Genomic DNA, 20,368 nt, shown 5'->3' with positions numbered 1-20,368 from the left:
TATCGCGAGTACTGGCCGAAGTGGTCTCCCTTAGCGTCTTCACTCTCTTCTGTCCAGTTTGATTTTTATTATTACGACAAGGGAGACAAGTCCAAGTATTTCTGTCTTCTTTGCCCATCAAAAGAAAAATCCTTCGAGTTACCGTACTACATTTTAAGTCATATGCACCTTGACATGTTCGGCAAATTAAATATTCTTTTGATTTAATCTCTTTTGTGCATTGCAAGCAACATACTTTTGTTTTTGATGCCATTTTGCCTGGTGTGTAATTTGCGCTGAATTTGTTTTTATGGAACGCACCCGAGGGTAAGCTTCACTTAATTTGGTGGTTACGGAACGCGCCCGTTGAAAATTTTTGTGTAGCAACACTGACCTTCGTCGCTGTCAATGTCAGATTGTCAATCTAGTTTAAGTAGGTAGATTAAACAGCTGTTCTTTGTGATTATTGGGTGTTAATTGGTCGTATTGTTTTTAATTTAAGTGCTCAAGCATGTGTGAGTGAATTTTGTAAATAACGAATTAATTCACGGTACCTTTTTGTTCGATTTTCTCTCCATTATAGTTGTAATTCTTTGTTCTTTATACGTGATTCAGGTATGCTTCGTTTTATCCAGGATTTAGGTTATATTTGGTATGTATTTCTTCAGTATTTACTCGATAATTATATTTATAAGTAGCGGATCCAAATAACGCAACTGTCAGTCGTACACACACACACACGATCGCACGACTTGAACGATTCTTTTCGACTCGAACGACGACGTTAAGAGTCATAATGGTCCTAAAGCCTAATTACAAGCTTTTATTTAACTTGCCCTCTCAGTATGTATGTGTGGGTCAAATCTAGGAAGCTAAATTTGACCCACTTCCCAATTTCCGGTTGAACTGAAAATTTGCAAACATATGTAAGTCGGGTGACAATGTAATATTATGGTAGGTACCATCAAGCGGATCTGATGAAGGAGACAGGAGGTAGCCATAGGAACTCTGTGATGAAACAACGCAACCTAATTGTGTTTGGGATTTTTAGAATTGTCTCGATTAGATTGTTTTAGAGTTGCCTGTGGGAAGAAAAATACAGTCAGCGATAAAAGCTTGTATCAAAAATTATATTTTTGGAAAAAACTTATTATGTTTGCACAGATGAAGCAGCCAATACGAGTGACAACTTTAGTTTTAAAATCTGCATGATTTAATAGTTTTATTAAGGTTTAATTATTTTGCATATTTGTTCACTCGTACACAACGTACATTTAGTGAATGTTTTCTGGGGCTAGGCGCCAAGATGCCAATTATACATTGACACACATCAAACGAAAATTAAAAATCTATCAGGATAACAGATGGTACGAAAAGTCACGTAATAATTTCCATATATTATTTAAGTTTCGATATATTATACTTAAAAACATATCACATACACAATTTTTTACACACATAAGTAAATAATTCAAAACTAAACCACGAACTAGATTAAATATAAAAAAAAACTTCACCAAAGTCTCCTGCCTCTGGAATAGAGCCAAGGATGCTGGCGGCGTTGCCCCTTTGCACCACCAGACTTATACGCTGGGCAAAGAAAGAGCCCGCTGTATGGTCACCCAAGATACGTATTAGTCAGACCGACACCTCTTTCATGTTTTTTTTTCTGTCAGTCGACCATGGGCCCAGTGTTTCTATTGCAAGCGCCGCAGAATTTCGATTGGCATTTTCTATCTACGATTGTTAGTTGGCTATCAGAGCAGGCCAATTCGAATGTGCACCTGCCATCAAACCGATATTTGAATGATATTGTAATCATATGAGTTAGCTGTCATTCGCGCGTTCATTTCGCTCAAACTTCTTCGGACTTGTATTAGTGCGAGTGAGATTCCCTCCCGCGCAAATGGCAGCTCAATGTCAGTGATCAATTTAAAAAAAAATATTTGTTTGGAAGCAGTTCTAAAAAAGTTTATATAATGCAATGATCAGCGAGAAAACATAATATATAGCCAAACACCGCACATTTTGCGGGCACTATTCGCACGTTAGTTAGTAACGTTTGCAAATTCAATAATTTTTAGAGTTTTCAGAATGAATTTGTAATTAGTATTTGTATCCTGGTATATAATCAATTAATCATAATTACGCATGATTTTAATTAGTGATTCATATAAATCTTTTTTGGTTAGGTATAATATTAAAAAATACGAAATATGTTTTTACCGTAATTTTTATTTCCTAAATGTTACATACCGAGTAAATTATTAATGTCCGAAACTTCTAAAAACTACATATTACATTTACGTGAAAGTTAATTTATTTGCAAACGTTACTAACTGACGTTTCAGCACAATACCTTCTCGAGTACGGTGTATGTACAGCAAAATATAAATATATGAGAGGAGGCCTGTGCCCAACAGTGAACTTCTCACTGCCAGGCTCAAATGCTGGTCTTGATAAAATGAATTTTACGAATGAGGGTTAAGAGCTACCCCACACTAGGGTCTCCCGAGCGTCGGCGTCTAGTGAACTCTACGGCTGCTGCTCGATGCAACGTTGACGCAACTGCGCAGCAACGCCAGTTTCCATAGCGCTGACTAGAGATGTCGACGGTTAAAAGACGCTAGTGTGGGGTGGCCCTAAACTGTGCAATAGGTTCATTTACTTCTGTAACCACAATACATACTTCAATTTGACTTCAACACAATATCAATGCTCTTAATATTTTCATTTTTTTTTGTCGCCACACAGCACTTATTTAGGTTAGGTGAATACCTAACTAAGGAAATTGCAATTTTAAAATAGGTAAACCGTTGATGAACATTAGTTTTCATGGCCTTCATAAATAAGTGCTGTGTGGCGACAATAAAAAAATAATATGCCTAGCTCCACACTTATTTAAGGTATATTTTCAAGGAAAGCAGCCCTAATTTTTCACTTCATGTAGGTATTTTTAAGGATTGGCCGCTTATAAAATAAAACCTCAAACGAAGAAGTACGAGTCGGAGGTGTTCAGTATAGTTTTTCCCATGTCGACGACTAGATATTTACAGTTATTACCACATTTAACGTTAATTAGTTCCTAGTATATCGGAGTGATCTCGATTGCGGAATGTCGAAATATTGTAATCTAGTAAAGGTAGTTAATGCATAGTTTCACTACAGCAGAGCCGGCGCAGGTTCGCGGCTTTCACTCCTTATTTTGGTTCGCACATTGTATGTTAATGCGTTACTGATATGCATTTTGGATGCGATCTGATAGTTCCCACGCTCCGGTGCACTGTAATTTCAATTAGCTGCATTGTTAAAGTGCGGGATTTGTCCTTAGTCTTAAGAAATAGACGCGTTCTTGTAACAGATTCGTGTTGAAAGATGAAATAAAATTATTCAATTTTATCAACATGATTTTTATTTGCTACATTTTGACTAATATACAACAAGTATCTATTTACAGAAGCATCAAATAACTAAATGGATAATACAAAGTGATAACCGTAACTAGAAGAATGTTGTAACAGTTTAGTACTATAAAGTATAACACTAAGAGTAATAAGGGCGTTTCTGTAGATATGCGGTTACTCTTTGTAAATCATTTGCTACAAGTTAACATAATACGAAATTTCGTAACAAAATATGATACGCACTAATGGAAATGAGAACATATGGAAGACTTAGGGACTGGACTTAGCGACCAAACTCCAACACATTAACTCTAATATCACAGATTGGGTACACGGGCCTTCTTAATGATGATGGATGACCGGCGGGGTGTTGTGCACCACGGCGTTGAATCTGCCGAGAAACAAAGCATGTTTTAACAAAGTAACTATACAAACTGAGTTCACATACACACGTATTCATACAAAATGCGATAACGTTAACAATAACAAATTGCACCGTCTGAAACAAATAAATGCACGGGATATTCTCACAGCTGTCTGCACTTGAACCACTTTTACCATAATTATAATAATTAGCAAAATGACACTTGCAAATATTGAAATAATTATAACATATTTTTACCCGTTGTGGTGGTCAGCGGTGTAGGTGACCTTGCGGAAGGAGCCATCAGGCTGCAGCAGAGAGTACTCTCCCTTCACGACATCACCATCACGGGTTTCATGCTGGGATTTGTGGTCGCCGGTGTGGGGATCCTCAACAGAGTACGAGTATCCATATTTAGGATGAGCCTGCAATAAAAAATCATGACTTAATTTGACAAAGACTAGATTAAGTTGTAAGTACCTTAAAACATATACTGATTAGTTAAAAAAATAAACAGTTTCAAAATTTTTTTATTGACTCTATGTGCTACTTTACGCAGTACACACTTTTTTATGTCTGAATAAATATCGACGAGATATCCATATAGAGGAAGCTGCTCGTACTTAGTTTTTATTTAAGTGGATGAAATAAGAACTTACGTATTCATCAACATAGTGTTCCTCCTCGTGGTGAGCAGGAGCGGCGTGGATGGCATGAACGGGAGCGGCATGGACAGCGGGGGCTTCATGGATGGCATGGATCGGGGCAGCATGGATGGCGGGAGCGGCATGGTAAGCGGGCGCGGCTTGGACGTAGTGCACCGGAGTCTGGTGGTGCTGTTCGTGGTGCACGATATTCTGGTGTGACACCGCCGGGGCATGGTGTAAGAGACCAGCCTGGCACACCGCCACCAAACCGCACAAGGCTACGATCTGATACAAAAACAATCAGTTTTACAATAGTTTTACTATTGGATGTTAAGATAAATTAGAATTAATAAAACACTAAGATGATAATAAATGTGATATATTGATTTCTTATATCTCAGATATCCCTTAAGTACTTAAGTTTTTTTGTAAGTAAAGGAATTAATCTAAATTCCTAACTAAGAAATATTTAAAATATATTATTCCTCTAAGCGAATGTCCTATGCGTAAGTTACGTAATTTATGAACGCGAGCTTACTTTGGAGAACATTTTGCTCTGAATACAAACGCCGGTACCTGACTGGTATAGCTCAGATAGAACACTCTTTTTATATAACAAACAAAACATAAAAGTGGTGGAGGGGCTCTATTCCCTGAGATATCGGATCGGATCACAGCAATGGCCGCGTTGCCAATCTGCTCACTTTAAAGGATGTCGCAACGTGATATGGCTATAGTATGAACAGAAAAATGAACAGTGAGAGGCTGATCAAGCCGATAACAATACCTTTTTATTTTTTATGTGGAAGTTTTGTCCATGATGTATCATAAAAATATTATAGGTACTGATAATTATTTATTGTTCTAACTTATTGTTTTATTTTGATTATATGAACAAAATCTAGAAAAAGTAAATAAATTAAAAACACACACATACTAAAAAAAATCTTAGTATCTATTTAAAATTATTCTTATAAAATATATTTTATTAAAACCTCAAATTAATTGCAAGTGCCATAAAAATCTGCACAAAAAATAATGTATGTATGTAGATATAGGCCTACGGTTTAACTGAGTCGGTAAGAAGTTATATATTATGTTAAGCTAGGGACTAGTTAAAGGCATTGCTGCATTCTGCATTAAGCCGATTTGGATAATATTACGATACAGACTGCACCAGCATTACAGCCGCAGGAAACATCAAATTTAATAAACCTAATGGTGCTCCCACTTTGGCTGTTATGAAATGTTATATATCATCGTGTGACAGGGAAAACATAATAAATTACGAGTACTATCAATACTATAATGATATCCCTGTCACACGATGTTGTGTTAAGCAACAGGCATTTACAACATTTTATAACCAATGTGGGAGCGACATAACGTGTCTCTATATAAGCACCTTTTTTTCGTTTCCTGCAGCATTGCAGTCGGCAGTATTAAAATAAATATATAAATATTTTTTTTACACAAATCACTAAGTCCCACAGTAAGCTCAACAAGGCTTCTATTGTAGGTAATTAGACAATGATATATATGTATATAGTATTATAAATACTTAAATACATAGAAACCACCCACGACCCAAGAACAAATATCCGTGCTCATCACACAAATAAATGCCTTTAGCAGGATTTGAACCCGGGACCATTGGTTTCATAGGCAGGGTCACTTCCCACTAGGCTAGACCGGTCGTCAAAATAAAATGTTATATAACATCGTGTGACAGGGATAACATTACAAATTACTACCTATCAATATTATCATGATGTCCCTATCAAACGATGTTATATAACATATACACCGTGTTTTTATTGAATTCCGTTAACTTCGGTGAATGAGTAAGTACCTACGTTTAAGGAAACTAAATGGCATGGGTAATTTTCAAAAATTTCTTTTATGTTATTTTTTTTGTTTGAATTTTTAATAAAAAGTAATTTAATGTTGCATATAGCGTTGTTGTAACATAGGCATTACATTTAATTCAACCAAACAATTGAAAACTATCACATAACAATGACATTTCAAATATCGATCGTCCGGGATAGTACTTACGTTTAGTAGCAAATGTATTAACTCGTACTAAATACTAATAGCTGCCTAGTTATATGACATTTGCGGTAGCAATGGCGCGCTGCATTAGTGCAGCAGGATTACTGGTGTAGTCTGAACCCGAATGGTGCCTTTATTAAGAACGTTGCCGAACTTGAGTGCACTTGATTTTATGATTATTAGTTGTTACAACCGCTTTACGTCATTATATACGATATATCGTCCATTAAATACAAAAGCGACACAACTAAAAAAAATCGAAATTTATTTTATTGCAAAAACGACATTATAAACATAATATTATCACGTGGCACAAAGACACCTGTCGATTTGTCGTTAGAAATTACCAAAATTATGCAGGTGCCCTTTTTGCACTATCACTCCTTCGTGACTAACTTCAGTGCTAAACCGCCATTTTGTCAGTTGCGACTCTACCGTCGACCCGAATTCAAGACAGTTTTGTGAAAAAGAGCCATAAAACAAAAAAAGAAGTGGTTACATTTAGAAATATATAAGCAAAAGTGCCACATTTGTACATGCGGCCGTTTTGAATAAAATAAATATGTAAGTATTGTGTTTCTTAATACACAAAGGAGTCGTAATACGGAATGTGGCAGTTTTGATTTTAAAATATGCACTTAAATTGGACTTTTCCGAAAACAAAACTGCCGTTTTTGAATTTGCAACCTTTTTGAATTTAAAATATATTTGAGTCCATCAATCAAAATTGCCATATTTGTACATGTGGCCGTTTTGAATAAAATAAATATATAAGTATTGTATTTCTTTACACACAAAGGAGTCATAATACGAAATGTGGCAGTTTTGATTTTAAAATATGCACTTAAATTAGACTTTTCCGAAAACAAAACTGCCGTTTTTCAATTTGCAACCATTTTGAATTAAAAATATATTTGAATCCATCAATCAAAAGTGCCATATTAGTACATGTGGCCGTTTTGAATAAACATAAATATGTATGTGTTGTATTTCTTTATACAAAAATGAGTCGTAATACGAAACGTGGCAGTTTGGATTTTAAAACTTGCACTTTAATTGGACTTTTCCGAAAACAAAACTGCCGTTTTTGAATTTGCAACCGTTTTGAATTAAAAATATATTTTAACCCATGAATCAAAAGTGCCATGTTCGTACCTGTGGCCGTTCTTAATAAAATTAAATATGTATCCGTTTTATTTTTTTATACACAAAGGGGCCGTTATATGAAACGTGGCAGTTTTGATTCTAAAATGTACAGTTCAATTTTACGTTTCAAAAAACAAAACTATCGTATTTGCATTTGCAACCGTTTAGTATTCAGATATATTTAAATCCATAAATGTGCCAGAGCCACATTCTTGAATATGTTTGTTTTGCATGAAATATTTGTTGAAATAAATAAAATAATTATATAAAAAAACGTACTACTTTGTAATGTGTTCGTTTTGCTTAAAAATATAGTAGAAAACAACTAAAATTTTTAAATGTTATATTGAAATTTCTACTATGGTGTTTGTTTTTCAAACCCTGTAATCCCTGTATTAAATGTTTTAATATCGTAAATTTACCCACTAACGGTTTTATTTTTATACGCTTGAAATAGCTTCACGTGAAACTAAGTTGTATGTTTGTGTGTACCTAATTGACAATGAAACCAAATTTTAGAAGTTAATTTTAAAGTAATTGTAAATAAAGCTTGGCATGTTTTATTTAGTTCACGTGGCAGTACAATAATTTAGTATCTTGGAGCTGATGATGAAGACAGAAACAATATTTCGTTTTTCAAATCAAAAATTTATAAAAATGCTGATTCCAAAGAAAAAGAAGCCTTACAAGATGAGTTCGATTTGCACATAACAGAAAAGTCACTGACTCGAGATGAAAAAAATAGTGATAAAAAAACGTTAGTAATACTTTCCGAGTGTCGGTTTACGATTTACAAGCGGTAATGCCTTGTCCACAAGGTGATGTATCCAGTTTTTATTACATTTCCAAATTGAACCTTCTTAATTTCACGATTACGGAGCTGGTCACAAAGCGAACAAATTGCTATGTTTGGCATGAAGGAGAAGGAGCTAGAGGCGTGAAAAAATAGGGTCATGTGTGCTTACTTACCTAAAAGACTTGAATTATAACGCTACTGAAGATCTGGATGTGGTATTTTATAGTGACCATTGCTGAGGTCAACAAAAGAACAAATTTATGTTAGCTATGTACCAATAGAAATCAATGAGTATTCTAACATTAGAGGTATTACCCATACATTTTTGATCACTGGGTACACCCAGAATGAAGGAGATTCGGTTCATTCTACTATTCAATAAAATCCAAGGCATTAAAATCCTCGCCAATATATGTCCCAGAACAATACATTACTCTTATTAAAACCGCAAAAAAACAAGGTGATTCTTACAATGTGTTTGAATTAACCCATGAAGATTTCTGGAACATTAAAGCTTTAGCTGATGGTAAATATACGGTTACTGAGGATGGAGAAAACGATAAAATGGACTGACATAAAGGTGATGAAAACTGTTCGTGACGAAAAGCACAAGGTTTTTATAAAAACATCCAACACAGAGGACGATTTTAAGTCTGTATCCACGTTAAAACGGGGCCAAAAGAAGAGTGTCCGGAAACTCCGGAACAGCATTCAGTTGAAAAAAAATTATAATCGAGGATTACAAGTTCCTGAAACAAAAATACGTGGTATTCTGAATCTTACTAATCAAAAGGTCATACCTATCTACTATAAATCATTCTACGAGAGTTTTTTAAACGGTAATTAAAATCGAGTTACTAAGATTACAATTGGATAGATAAACCGCGAAAGGCTTTCAAAGTTGAAGATTATTTTTATGTTATTGTTAAAACTAATATACTTTTTTGTGATTCAAGTGCCTTAAAAGCTGTGATTTTGTTCTTAATGTAAGGGAAGTTTTAGTAACTAACATTAAATTTGCATAGATAGACTGTGAAAAGCTATAATAGAATAGGATTATTCACATGTTGTTGTTAAAACGATTTTTTTATTTAAGTGCCTTAAAAGCTGTGATTTTGTTCTCAATATTATAGAACTTTCAGTAACTAACATTAAAATTGCATAAGAAGCTATTATAGAAGAGGATTGTTCTAATGTTGCTGATAAAAGTATGGTTGTTTTTGATTTAAGTGCCTTAAATGCTGTGATTTTGTTATTGAAAGTATATGTTAAAACTTAATAACAAGTTTAAAAAGCTTAATTAAGCTAACGAAAAACTGCACATCTCGTTTTAAAACTTTTAAGTATTTCTTAGAAAAGTAAATATATTACCATTTTATGCCAAAAATTATATTCTTGATCACATATTGTAAGTTTTGTACCTTGGAAATATTTAGGTGATTAAGCTATACAAATGTAACTCGTTAAGATTAATATAGTAAGACAATTTGTTGATCTCAATTTTATGTGTGATTTATAGTTAACAGGTGTACAAACAAATTTTATAATAACATATTTTATGTCACTCAAACGATTGTGCTGAAAAATTTTATTTTTGAAAAAGCGTTTACCATATTAGGGAAGGTTTATTTTTGCCTAGAACGTGAGCTATTTTGTGATTTTATTATTATGTATTTATAATACACATTATTTGTAAACATTATTTGTTATCATACAAGTAAAACAAAATATAGGTCTAACCCTGTTGATTTCTTTTTTACTAAGATTTATAGTATTTATAGAGACTGTGTCGTATATCCATGTTCTGACAATAAGTAAATGTAAAGAAATAAGTTTGGTTTGGTTTATTTTTATTAAAAAGAATATTTCCATATCTAACACATGATTTTTGTATGCTTTATATTCAATAAATGTTTATTTTTTTGTATTTGTGACCTTTGCTTTTAAAAAAATAATCAGAGTTTATGTTATTTTTTTATGCAAAACGGACGTTTACGCTGATAAAAGTTTGTACGGCACAATTTACTTACAAATGACCAAACACATCAAAAGAGGGTTGATACACCTACAAATTGATATATGACACATATAATATTAATGTACTAATTAAAATTTCATTAACAAAAAACGAATACAAAATCTTTAAACAGCTCCCCTGTAAAAAAGTACATTTTTGACTTGTGTCGCTTTTGTATTTAATGGACGATATATAACCTGCCTGCCTGCGACTTATCTCTTTGGAAGTCGTTAAAGTACCTACCTAATCTATCTAGGTACAGTCGCCATCAGATATATCGGAGCGGCCAGGGTGCTAACAAATATCTGAACACGCCTGTATTGTCAAGGTGCTAGAGCGCACTCTACGTGTTGTTCAGATATTTTTGAGGACCTCGGCAGCTCCGATATATCTAATGGTGACTGTACCTAAGTGCTAAAGTTTATTCAGCTGATTATGTATGCTTGTGCAACAAATATAAAAATGTGGAAACTTCCGCGTCTACAATATTGAGACGGATATTAGGATTGAGCTATCGTGTATATATAACCTGTACATAAAACAAAAAGTTCTAAAGTTAATAGCTTCAAATATATGTTCACCATTGAAGGAGAGATAATTATGTCTGGTGATGGTAGCTTAAAATGCACGAGTCTAACAAATTCCAATTAAAAATAAGTTGTGGTTACGTTTATCAATTAGATATAGTCACTTAAAATTTATATATGTACTCAACTCACGTAGAAGAATGCAAAAAAATAGTTAATATTGTTTTACTGTTTATCATTGTAAAGGTGGCATTCAGATGTTAACGGCAGCTGCATTACTGTTGTAATATCTATGTGGTAATTCCGTCGATAACATAAAATAAGTGATGGATTGAACGTTTCAATCACGGCAGTAATGCGGCTACGTAAGTCACTTCTTTTATCAAAAGAATTGACAGTGACAGAGCTACGTCAACTACACAGCAGTAATGCCGCGACAGTCATTTGAATTACAGCTATAGGTAAAGGTAACGTTCGTTGCTGCATTAACGACTGCCGCGAGTCAAATGACCTATCCGTCACTTATCTGATCAAGACAATTGACAGTGTAGGAACAGTCACGGACATTAATTGTTGAGCCACTTAGACCTCACTTTATACTGGACACTTCGTAGCTTAGCTATTAAAATAACAAAATTGTGACAAAAGTATGGCAACTACAAGCTTGTACACTACAAGCGCTAATGCTGCAGTTAGTAATGCTGCTGTGGTAATGCAGCTTCAGTTACCATTGAAATGTAGTAAATAAAATCAATTACTTTTCATCAATTAAATTTAGGTTTGTACTAAACAATTAAGTACTTTAATGTTACGCGCGTTAACAACGATTGCTATTTCTACATACAGTACTTACTTGCTTAGGCGTCTTGCCAGTATAGGGTCATAAACATGTACATAAACAAATTCTCAAATAATGATAAAGAAACAAATATGATCAAGATAAATTTTCAAATAACCTTTATGAAAGGGGCGTACTCTCATCTTAATGGCCGACATTCACTTACAACCATTGACATATGTATATCTAAGGACGGGCCTTACGGGCATTAAGAATACTTAGTGCAGCGGTGTCACGCACACGAATTCGAGCCAATCGTGCAGTCTAACGCCACAAGACGATTGGTTGATGAGTTCGCATCAAGCGCGCGATTGGTCGCAACTAGTGGCTCGAATTGGCTCGAATTCGTGAGTGACAACACTGAACTAGCACCATTCTTAGTCCTTCCTCCTTATGGCCCATAAGGCCAGTCTCTAGATATATTTCAATGCTTGCAACGCTTTTAGTGTTGCTTAACCTCAAGAAATTCGTCTTCTCGTTTGCCTCCTATATAATAAAAAAGGCAATAAGTGTATAAATATTTAAGACCTTGACTGTATCTACTACTGAAGACACAGATACCTAGTATACCTACCTAAGGAATCGTCAACCATATTACAACGCGATCGAAGATCTTGTAAACAATGGGCATCTGCGTGACTTCGTTTACATTACGAAATAGACTTGTAGCAACATTATGTCAAATAAGAATAAGGTTACTGATAATTTCTCGTACGAAATGACAGGAATCGAAGTTGATCCCGGACGTATTACGATATTTAGTCTCCTTTACCAATTTACATAACTACTGGAACTTATATAAGCTGTACCTATGAAGACCATTATAAATAACAGATATCATCTTAGGGCTTCCATTTCGATAATATAACGCTAGGTTTAGTATAAAATATTTCATTCGATTCTATCTTAAAATTTGACTCGTTCTCTTAAATGAAATCTTTAATAATCGAAGCGAAAATAAATTGGCGTAAAAACGTTATACGTTTTTTATGTGTAGGTAATCTTCGTCACCTTGACCTTGTAAATGATTGTAACATTTACCTACATAGTAGCGATTTTATTAATAATGGGAGAATTTAAATAAACGGTTCATATGTTATAGTTTAATACGTACAATCTTCTTCCTCGCTTTGTCCCGGCATTTTGCCACGGCTCATGGGATCCCCAGAATTAGCGTAGGCACAATTTTTTACGAAAGCAACTGCCATCTGACCGTCCAACCCAGAGGGTATAAACTAGGCCTTATTGGGATTAGTCCGGTTTCCTCACGATGTTTTCCTTCACCGAAAAGCGACTGGTAAATATCAAATGACATTTCGTACATAAGTTCCAAAAAGCTCATTGGTACAAGCCGGGGTTTGAACCCGCAACCTTCGGATTGAAAGTGGTGCGCTCTTACCGCTAGGCCACCGGCACTCTACAAATCTCAATACGTATGTACAATATTCCTATTTAATCTGTATAGGTATTCATTAACTAAAAAAATACCTACAATATAAACTGAGTAAATTAAGTGTACACAGATTATAACTATTAAAACGTAGCATTTTACGTCAAAAATGTGACAGTTACGAAAAAGTGACGCCCTGATTTGTGAGATCCACGACGAATGGTACCTTATGGCGCTCGGCGCTTATTTTATATCGCACTGTCCCAGACTCCTGCGATCATGATTAGATTAACAGGGGGCAATAAAATGGTACAAATCAAGGTATTAAATATAGACACGGACAAAGTGCCAAAAATATGTACACATACTTGAATCTATAGGCAATAAGGTCGTGAATACATATTTTTGGTACTTTGTCCGTGTCGATATTTAATACCTTGACTGTACACCGACAAACTCCGAACAAATAGAAAAATGTATGCGGATGACAGATGGTACAAAAAGTCACGTGACTGTTTCTATACATTATTTAAGTTTCAAGTGAAGTTTTCTGTCAACGATTATCATCTTGGGGAGATCACCTGGAGGATGACCACGTTAGACATTACAAAAGATGATCGGTGGTCACGTGATGCTTTCTGTAGAAAACGGGGGTCGGACGCCCCGGCCCGGCCCCGGGCTAGTCTAACGTGAGTTATCCTTAATTCACCCTGTAAATACCCACCCGGTTAATAACAAAATATCATACGAGTATAAAATGCGTAGGTACCTACTTTCTAAGCGGGTATTAAGCACTCATCCTTCTTTCACCTTAAAATATGATTTTTTATTTCAGTACATAGCAAAATTTCATCAATTTAAACCCGTTAAAACAATTAAAGAATAAGAACGTTTTAATCACTACGTTACTTGCATCAAAAATGGACTAAAAATTATTAATACAATGCACACAACTTGTCCAAGAAAACTCAAGTCGGTATAATAATCATGTCATAAATATGATAAACGGTTGGCGTTTGTCATTGTCTAAAACACAAAGTATTCAAGCACTATATTTGCAATAATCTAGTCGCTAATTGCGACTTGCGAAACTGTATTATTATATACATAGAGACATCACAGATATCAATTTAAATAGTCTTCGCATTCATCACAAAATTTGTTAACCCTAATACGAAATAAATATTGAATACATTTTTTTAAAGTATGTATTATACTTTTTAATCTATAAATCAAGTAATGAGACAATTGATTATTTGTCTCATTTAAAATTTAGTCTCCCATAGGAAATTTCAATATCAGACCAGCAAAATGTATGAAACAGCCAATTTTAGTTCGCGATTGCAGGGTTAGTCTCATCGTAAGAGTTGCTCAGTATGACCTAAACATTAATGGGTCTCTTTCTTTGCCTTTCGTTCTGTTATATACTGTATAATATATAGGTACTTAATAACCATTGCCATTTAATAAAGATTCATTTGCATGATCTTTTTTTAATACATGTCTGCGAGCTAAACATAATGTGGAGTTTATATAAGTATAATGTGTACGTAAATGCTGCAAGTGCAACGTCTTGCTCAAACACAATATGGAAATAAGTTTTCGGACTCATTACTCACCAAAATAAAATAATTAAGTTTTCTGTAAAACGTAATTAGATAGTTAAGTAAGGTTTTAACGTTATAATTATGTCAAGACACTGATTACTGGAAAATGTTGTAAGTGGTAGCTAATTTTGGGTGAAATTACACTAAGTCGTTCAAAACGTTCAACAACAACAACAATAATAACTGCATCAATAAATTGCTCTGATATTTAGATTAAGATGATATTTGTAAAATTTGACGATTTGAAAGTGCTTGTTAGGCCTATTTGAATAAAGAATATATTGACTTGACTTGACTTCACTTGAAATGTGTTCTTCTAAGGGGTTGTTATGCAGGCAAGTAATACTATTTACTCGTAATCAAACAGTATTATACTGTTTGATTTGCTAGTTTATTGTTAGTTTGGGCACGTTTGAGAAAAAGTGTTGTTAGTTACAAATTATACTCACTATTATAAGTATACTGTGGTATTTTAAAAACAATATTAAATTTTTTATTTAGAAATAAAAAATATGCGAAAAAACGCCGTGGAAAATTATAGCGTAAGAAAAAAAATGTTGCGATAATTTGAGAATAGGGATATAAGCGAATAACAAAGAAAGGGTATGGGTAGAAATTCGTGCGGGAAAAATGCGAATGGAAAATTTGCTACGCGGAATTAACGATTTTGGTGAAAAGATCTATACACTCCCATATCTTATCCAGACCTAATATTTGACGTATCTTAAATTTAAAATTGAGCGGATGGTATATTTGTAATTTAGCCTACATGATGGCGCTTTCAAAAATATATTTTTTATTTATGAAAAATAATAGAGGCAATGTACATCACAAGTTCCTTTAAGACAGTAGGTGCAAACATGTTGCATTTACGTCGACGTGGACAAAAACGAACGTATGGAATTAGAATTTTATTTTCTTTAACAGTTCTTTTTATAACAATAACATAACCACCTGGAAATTCTTATCATTTACTTCAAATATTTTTTACACCTAGGCCGATAACTTTACATGACTCTTAATATCTTACAATCCAACCACAAATAAATAAAAACAACCAAATTTTTTATTAATATCTTACAAAGTAAATTCTTGAGTGGTAATATGAGGAAGCCTGTTCAGAGTCCGACATGGGATTCTCTGTCTTACTCGATGGTTCTTCGCTTTCTGAAACAGGTTCTTTTGAGACGGCATCAGTGGATTCTGCGGATACTGGTATCAACACCATACCTTCTGCAGTTGGCGTTTCAGTGGTTGGAGCGTTTTGCATTAACATTGATACAATGGCAGGCATTTCTTTAACGGGAGTTTCTTCTGTTTCTACCTTAACAGCTGGCTGTGTCTCTTTTTCTTCTACTTTCTCGACTACCGAGACCTTATCTTCAGTATCATTTTTGGTATCCTCAGATTTTTCAGACGTAACCTCATTTGCAGGCTTCATATTTTCCTCTACAATTTCATTAACTGCGTTTGATGTTTCATGATATTTGTAATCCTTTCCAGGGAAATAGTGGTTAATTTTAATGCCATGTCCAACAGGATAAAAATGTCTAGCGTGACCACTGTAGGAAACCGCGTGATCTCCGTGCATGTTAATGGTTTTACTGACAACTGCATTAAACCTGAATAAAAATTAAACCAGTAAATAAATAATAATATGACAATTACGTACATTACATTTTGTACGTATATTAGTATTATATTCGTTCCACAAATTTGTATTATGTTAAGAAACCATTCGACTCCAAATAGTGGAGCTGTTTACATAGTATTTAAGAAACATTTTAGTGGCCAAAAAACTTACAATGAGTCTTTGACTCTAATTTGTAGTCATGCAGTTTTTGTATATGAGTTAGACCAATAAAGTCATTCGATCCTCATAAAAGTACTCAAAAAAGGAACGGCATTGAGTTATGTTTTAAATTGATGACACATTGTTCATCCACAAACACAAATAGCATTTAAGGAATAAACACTTACCCGTTATGGTCATCGGCGTCGTACTCCACTTTGCGCAGGGAGCCGTCCGCTTCAACCAGGCTGTACTCCCCTCGCACGCGGTCACCATCCCTGGACTCCCTGTGGTGCTTGTGGTCACCCGTCTTCTTGTCCGACACCGAATACTCGAAGTTATATTTAGGATACGTCTGCAACAGAAGCTTATTATTATTTAACCTGGTTGAAATTAATGAACGGGAAATTATGTATATAATTATGTCAGATTTACCATCTTTATAGGTTTTCATCATCTATTAATAAAACTATTGAACTAAAAACTACGTGATTTGTTCATTAGATTAGACACAAATAGCCACTAATTTATTTTTATCACTTATGGACATGTACAGAGAGATGGGTGATGATGGGTGAGTGTATGGACACATTATTAATGAAATCGATTCGTAAAGTGGTCACTCATCTTCGCGGCTGGGTGTACAATATAAAATACTTACGCATATTTGTATTTGTACTTACAGAATAAGAGTCATATTTATAGTAGTCGTGAGAGTTCGGCGGATGATACGTCCTCACCATTTGCCAACCTTTAGGGTTGTTGATGTCAACGTCCGATCCCTTGCTCCCACTAGGTCTGATAAAAACTGCAGCCACGGTGCTCACGAAGCAAATGAATATTAAGACCTAAAGTATACAGAAATAAGTAAAGTAAATAAAATATGCTTGGTATATTAAAATAAATTAAAAACAAATATTTTGAGATTTAACTTAATTTATTACCTTTCCAGACATTTTGTTTCACTTGGTTTAGTACCGTCTTAAACGGAATAGAAGAAAGAACTGTTGACTGTGCGTAGATTTTTTAACCAATTTATACTTTTCCAATTCCTATTATAAAAATTGTTAAGTCTTTGTCATCGAGCGCTGATCAAGATGCGGATAGAATAGAACGGATCTGCCGTTACATTCGTTCATGTTCCGGCTAAAAATTAATGTTGGCAATGGTTAAAGTATGATTTACTTATAGATAGAACCCACCGACTTAAAAAAAAATACGCGCGTCATACATATTTTGGCTGGTAATCAGGTGCACATGTGTAGTATTAAAATACAATATAGGTATGATATAGCAAGCCTTGCTATAGCAAGGATTACCTAGTGGTATGGTAAAAACCAATTTTACCTGGTGTATTTTATTTTCAACTGGCCTAAAATAGTATCTGAAGATATAATACAAAAAACATCGTCATTCGTCAGCATCAAAACTTACCTGACCTAAACTTAAGCTAAATAATTGTGAAGGTTTGGGTAAGTATTGAACGACATAGGCACGTTTTTAACACCACATCAAGCCCACTTGCTAGTACTTGAGTAAATATTCTAAAAGTATCTACATTGAATTTTCAAATAAAGTTACGGTACCAAGCCTGGCGAAGTTAAAATCCTCACTTTTATTAAATGCCTTATCCACGTTATTTCTATTCGGAACATTTGTAATCGTATCGTATCATCACATTACATTTCACAATCAAAAAGCAAAGGAACCATTGACACAGTCTTTGGGGACGGTTGGCAAAAATGTAATTTTTATAAAACTTTTCCCGTTACCTACTTAGTTTTAAGTAGTTTCTTAGGTTGTAATTATTTTCGATGTACCAGGTCTTTCCTCATTTTTTTAGTTAATTCGTTTGTCATTTTGCGTATCTTTAATATACGTAGGTATTACTCACACCTTCAAATGTAACATTCTTGAGGCATCACGCATACACAAATAAGTAACATTAAAAAATCGTTTGTACTTAGTAGTTTTCAAATTTCACATACGGTTGTTATACGTAAGGAACTTATTTTTTCACGAAATATGAACAAGGCTACTAGTTGAATCAAATATAATTTAAGAGGAGTATAATTAATATAATACTTTTTAATTGCCATAAATAACGTTTATAATTTTTTATATTCATTTTTCTTATATTGATTATAAATAATCAAAATTCATATCCGCAACAGGCGTTGTCATTAGATACAAACAATAAATCATTATACTTAATTTGACACTTTGCTGAAGTAAGAAACTTCCTTAGGTACATATCATTATTTTTATATCATTTATTTTAGCCTAACTTCCCCTTTCCGATTCCGTTTCTAATAATAATTATAATTTCACGAAAGAGAGCGGAATCTTGCAAATGCTATCAGAATATCGCATCACCACAATTCAATGGATGCTGCTAATTCATTGTCCCACTCGGTTAGTACCTACCAATTCAAATAGATATTTCCGGTTTTTCTAACTAAGTATCTATTATAAAAGCTGGTACTTAAAATAACAACAAGTTTTAGCACTGTGCTTAGTAAAAACTGAGGGTGGTATAAGATAATGCTTGGCCCTTTAAAGACTAAGAAGGATCATGTATTATTTAAGGGCTTCAAGAAATTATCAGTAAATTTCGTGTCAATCGCTTTACATTAGAGGATGACAAAGACGCTGCTACGAAAAGCTAGGGCACTACCTACCTTTTCTCGAAGCCCTTTATTGTCTTTTGAACCTTCATAACTTGGGTTTAGATTAAACCAGATAAACAGAAATATCGGGATATAATGTCTTATTAAGCATAAAAAAATCAATGTCATAGCTCTTATACTTTAGATTTTATTAATATCAAAAAAGCCCCGATTTCGTTACTGACTCACTCACTCACTCACTGATGATCATCAAAACCCTCAGAGAACTTCCTGAAGTCCTAGTAAGAATACAAGATATTATTAGTACACAAATAACAAACAATATCAAAAACTTTAAATTTTTAGCCCCTAAGGGAAGTCCCTTGACAAGGGGGGTGGCATTTTGTATGGGGCATTAATAATCGCTGAATCGTTTTAGTTGAAATTTGGTATGTAGGTAGTTTTTGTAATGGGGAAGGATATAAAATAGTTTCCAACCCCAAAATAACCCCGTAAGAGTGAAAAAGGGGAGGAAAAGGGCGTTAGGGGGAAAAAGGGGTTGAAGTTTGTATTTGTAATCATTAAAAACAGATTGTAAAAAAATGCTCCCAGGATTATTATTTCAGGATTTTTAATAGTAAATCACCCCCAACCTTAAAGGTTATTAGGGAATGGAAGATTGTCATAAGCAACTTACAAAAAGAAGTGAAGTTATTTGATGGGATCAGATATTTCCAGGTACAAAGGTAACGATAAAAAAGTTAGTGTAAGTATTGTACTGCAGTTGACTGCGATTAAATGGGCTTCCCTTTATCTTGCATAATATCGATTGTCCGAAAAACACTTCGCATAGCAGTTTTCGCAGAAACATTTTTAACCGAATGATACTTTTGCATAATTGTATAATTAGCATAACTGTCATGTCGCATAACATTCATTTGGCAGAATATGGAATAGCAGAATAATAATAAGATCGTAGATTTTACATTCGCAGAATTTCATGTAGCATAAATTACATTCCACCGAATTTGTAATGGCATACTGTTATTATCGCCGACTTTAATTTCGCAGAATTTTATGCAGCAGAATAAAAAATCTGCCGAAATTGTTACCGCATAATACTCATGTAATTTTGCACAATAGAATATAAGTTCGGCCGAATTTATTATGGCATAATGTAATGTAACGAACTGTTAC

At 34.1% G+C, this 20,368-nt stretch overlaps 2 protein-coding genes across 2 annotated transcripts; both read right to left on the bottom strand.

Annotated features, from left to right (window-relative positions):
* Positions 1-3,475: 3,475 nt before the first annotated feature.
* Positions 3,476-5,179, bottom strand: LOC133533722 (cuticle protein 19-like). The gene is made up of 4 exons (XM_061872756.1): positions 4,933-5,179; positions 4,407-4,679; positions 4,006-4,172; positions 3,476-3,774 (listed from the first exon to the last, which is right to left on the bottom strand). Exons 1-4 carry the CDS (start codon positions 5,020-5,022, stop codon positions 3,726-3,728), a joined length of 579 nt encoding a protein of 192 aa, XP_061728740.1. The 5' UTR covers positions 5,023-5,179; the 3' UTR covers positions 3,476-3,725.
* Positions 5,180-15,668: 10,489 nt separating this feature from the next.
* On the bottom strand, positions 15,669-17,554 carry LOC133533764 (uncharacterized). Its single transcript, XM_061872804.1, has 4 exons — positions 17,507-17,554; positions 17,246-17,410; positions 16,751-16,917; positions 15,669-16,392 (listed from the first exon to the last, which is right to left on the bottom strand). Exons 1-4 carry the CDS (start codon positions 17,516-17,518, stop codon positions 15,840-15,842), a joined length of 897 nt encoding a protein of 298 aa, XP_061728788.1. The 5' UTR covers positions 17,519-17,554; the 3' UTR covers positions 15,669-15,839.
* Positions 17,555-20,368: the final 2,814 nt, after the last annotated feature.

Source organism: Cydia pomonella, unplaced genomic scaffold (genome assembly GCF_033807575.1).
Source record: "Cydia pomonella isolate Wapato2018A unplaced genomic scaffold, ilCydPomo1 PGA_scaffold_202, whole genome shotgun sequence".
In the NCBI taxonomy this organism is placed as follows: domain Eukaryota; kingdom Metazoa; phylum Arthropoda; class Insecta; order Lepidoptera; family Tortricidae; genus Cydia; species Cydia pomonella.
This window is presented reverse-complemented; position numbering and strand designations above follow the sequence as displayed.

Excerpts from the sequence above, each read along its gene's own strand:
- LOC133533722 (XM_061872756.1), bottom strand. The coding sequence starts at position 5,022 with ATGTTTTGTTTGTTATATAAAAAGAGTGTTCTATCTGAGCTATACCAG. Across the intron at positions 4,680-4,932 it reads AGAGCAAAATGTTCTCCAAA|ATCGTAGCCTTGTGCGGTTT; the intron begins GTAAGCTCGCGT and ends TTTTTGTATCAG. Across the intron at positions 3,775-4,005 it reads ACCGCTGACCACCACAACGG|ATTCAACGCCGTGGTGCACA; the intron begins GTAAAAATATGT and ends GTTTCTCGGCAG.
- LOC133533764 (XM_061872804.1), bottom strand. Across the intron at positions 16,918-17,245 it reads ATAAATATGACTCTTATTCT|ACGTATCCTAAATATAACTT; the intron begins GTAAGTACAAAT and ends CTTCTGTTGCAG. Across the intron at positions 16,393-16,750 it reads GACGCCGATGACCATAACGG|GTTTAATGCAGTTGTCAGTA; the intron begins GTAAGTGTTTAT and ends ATTTTTATTCAG.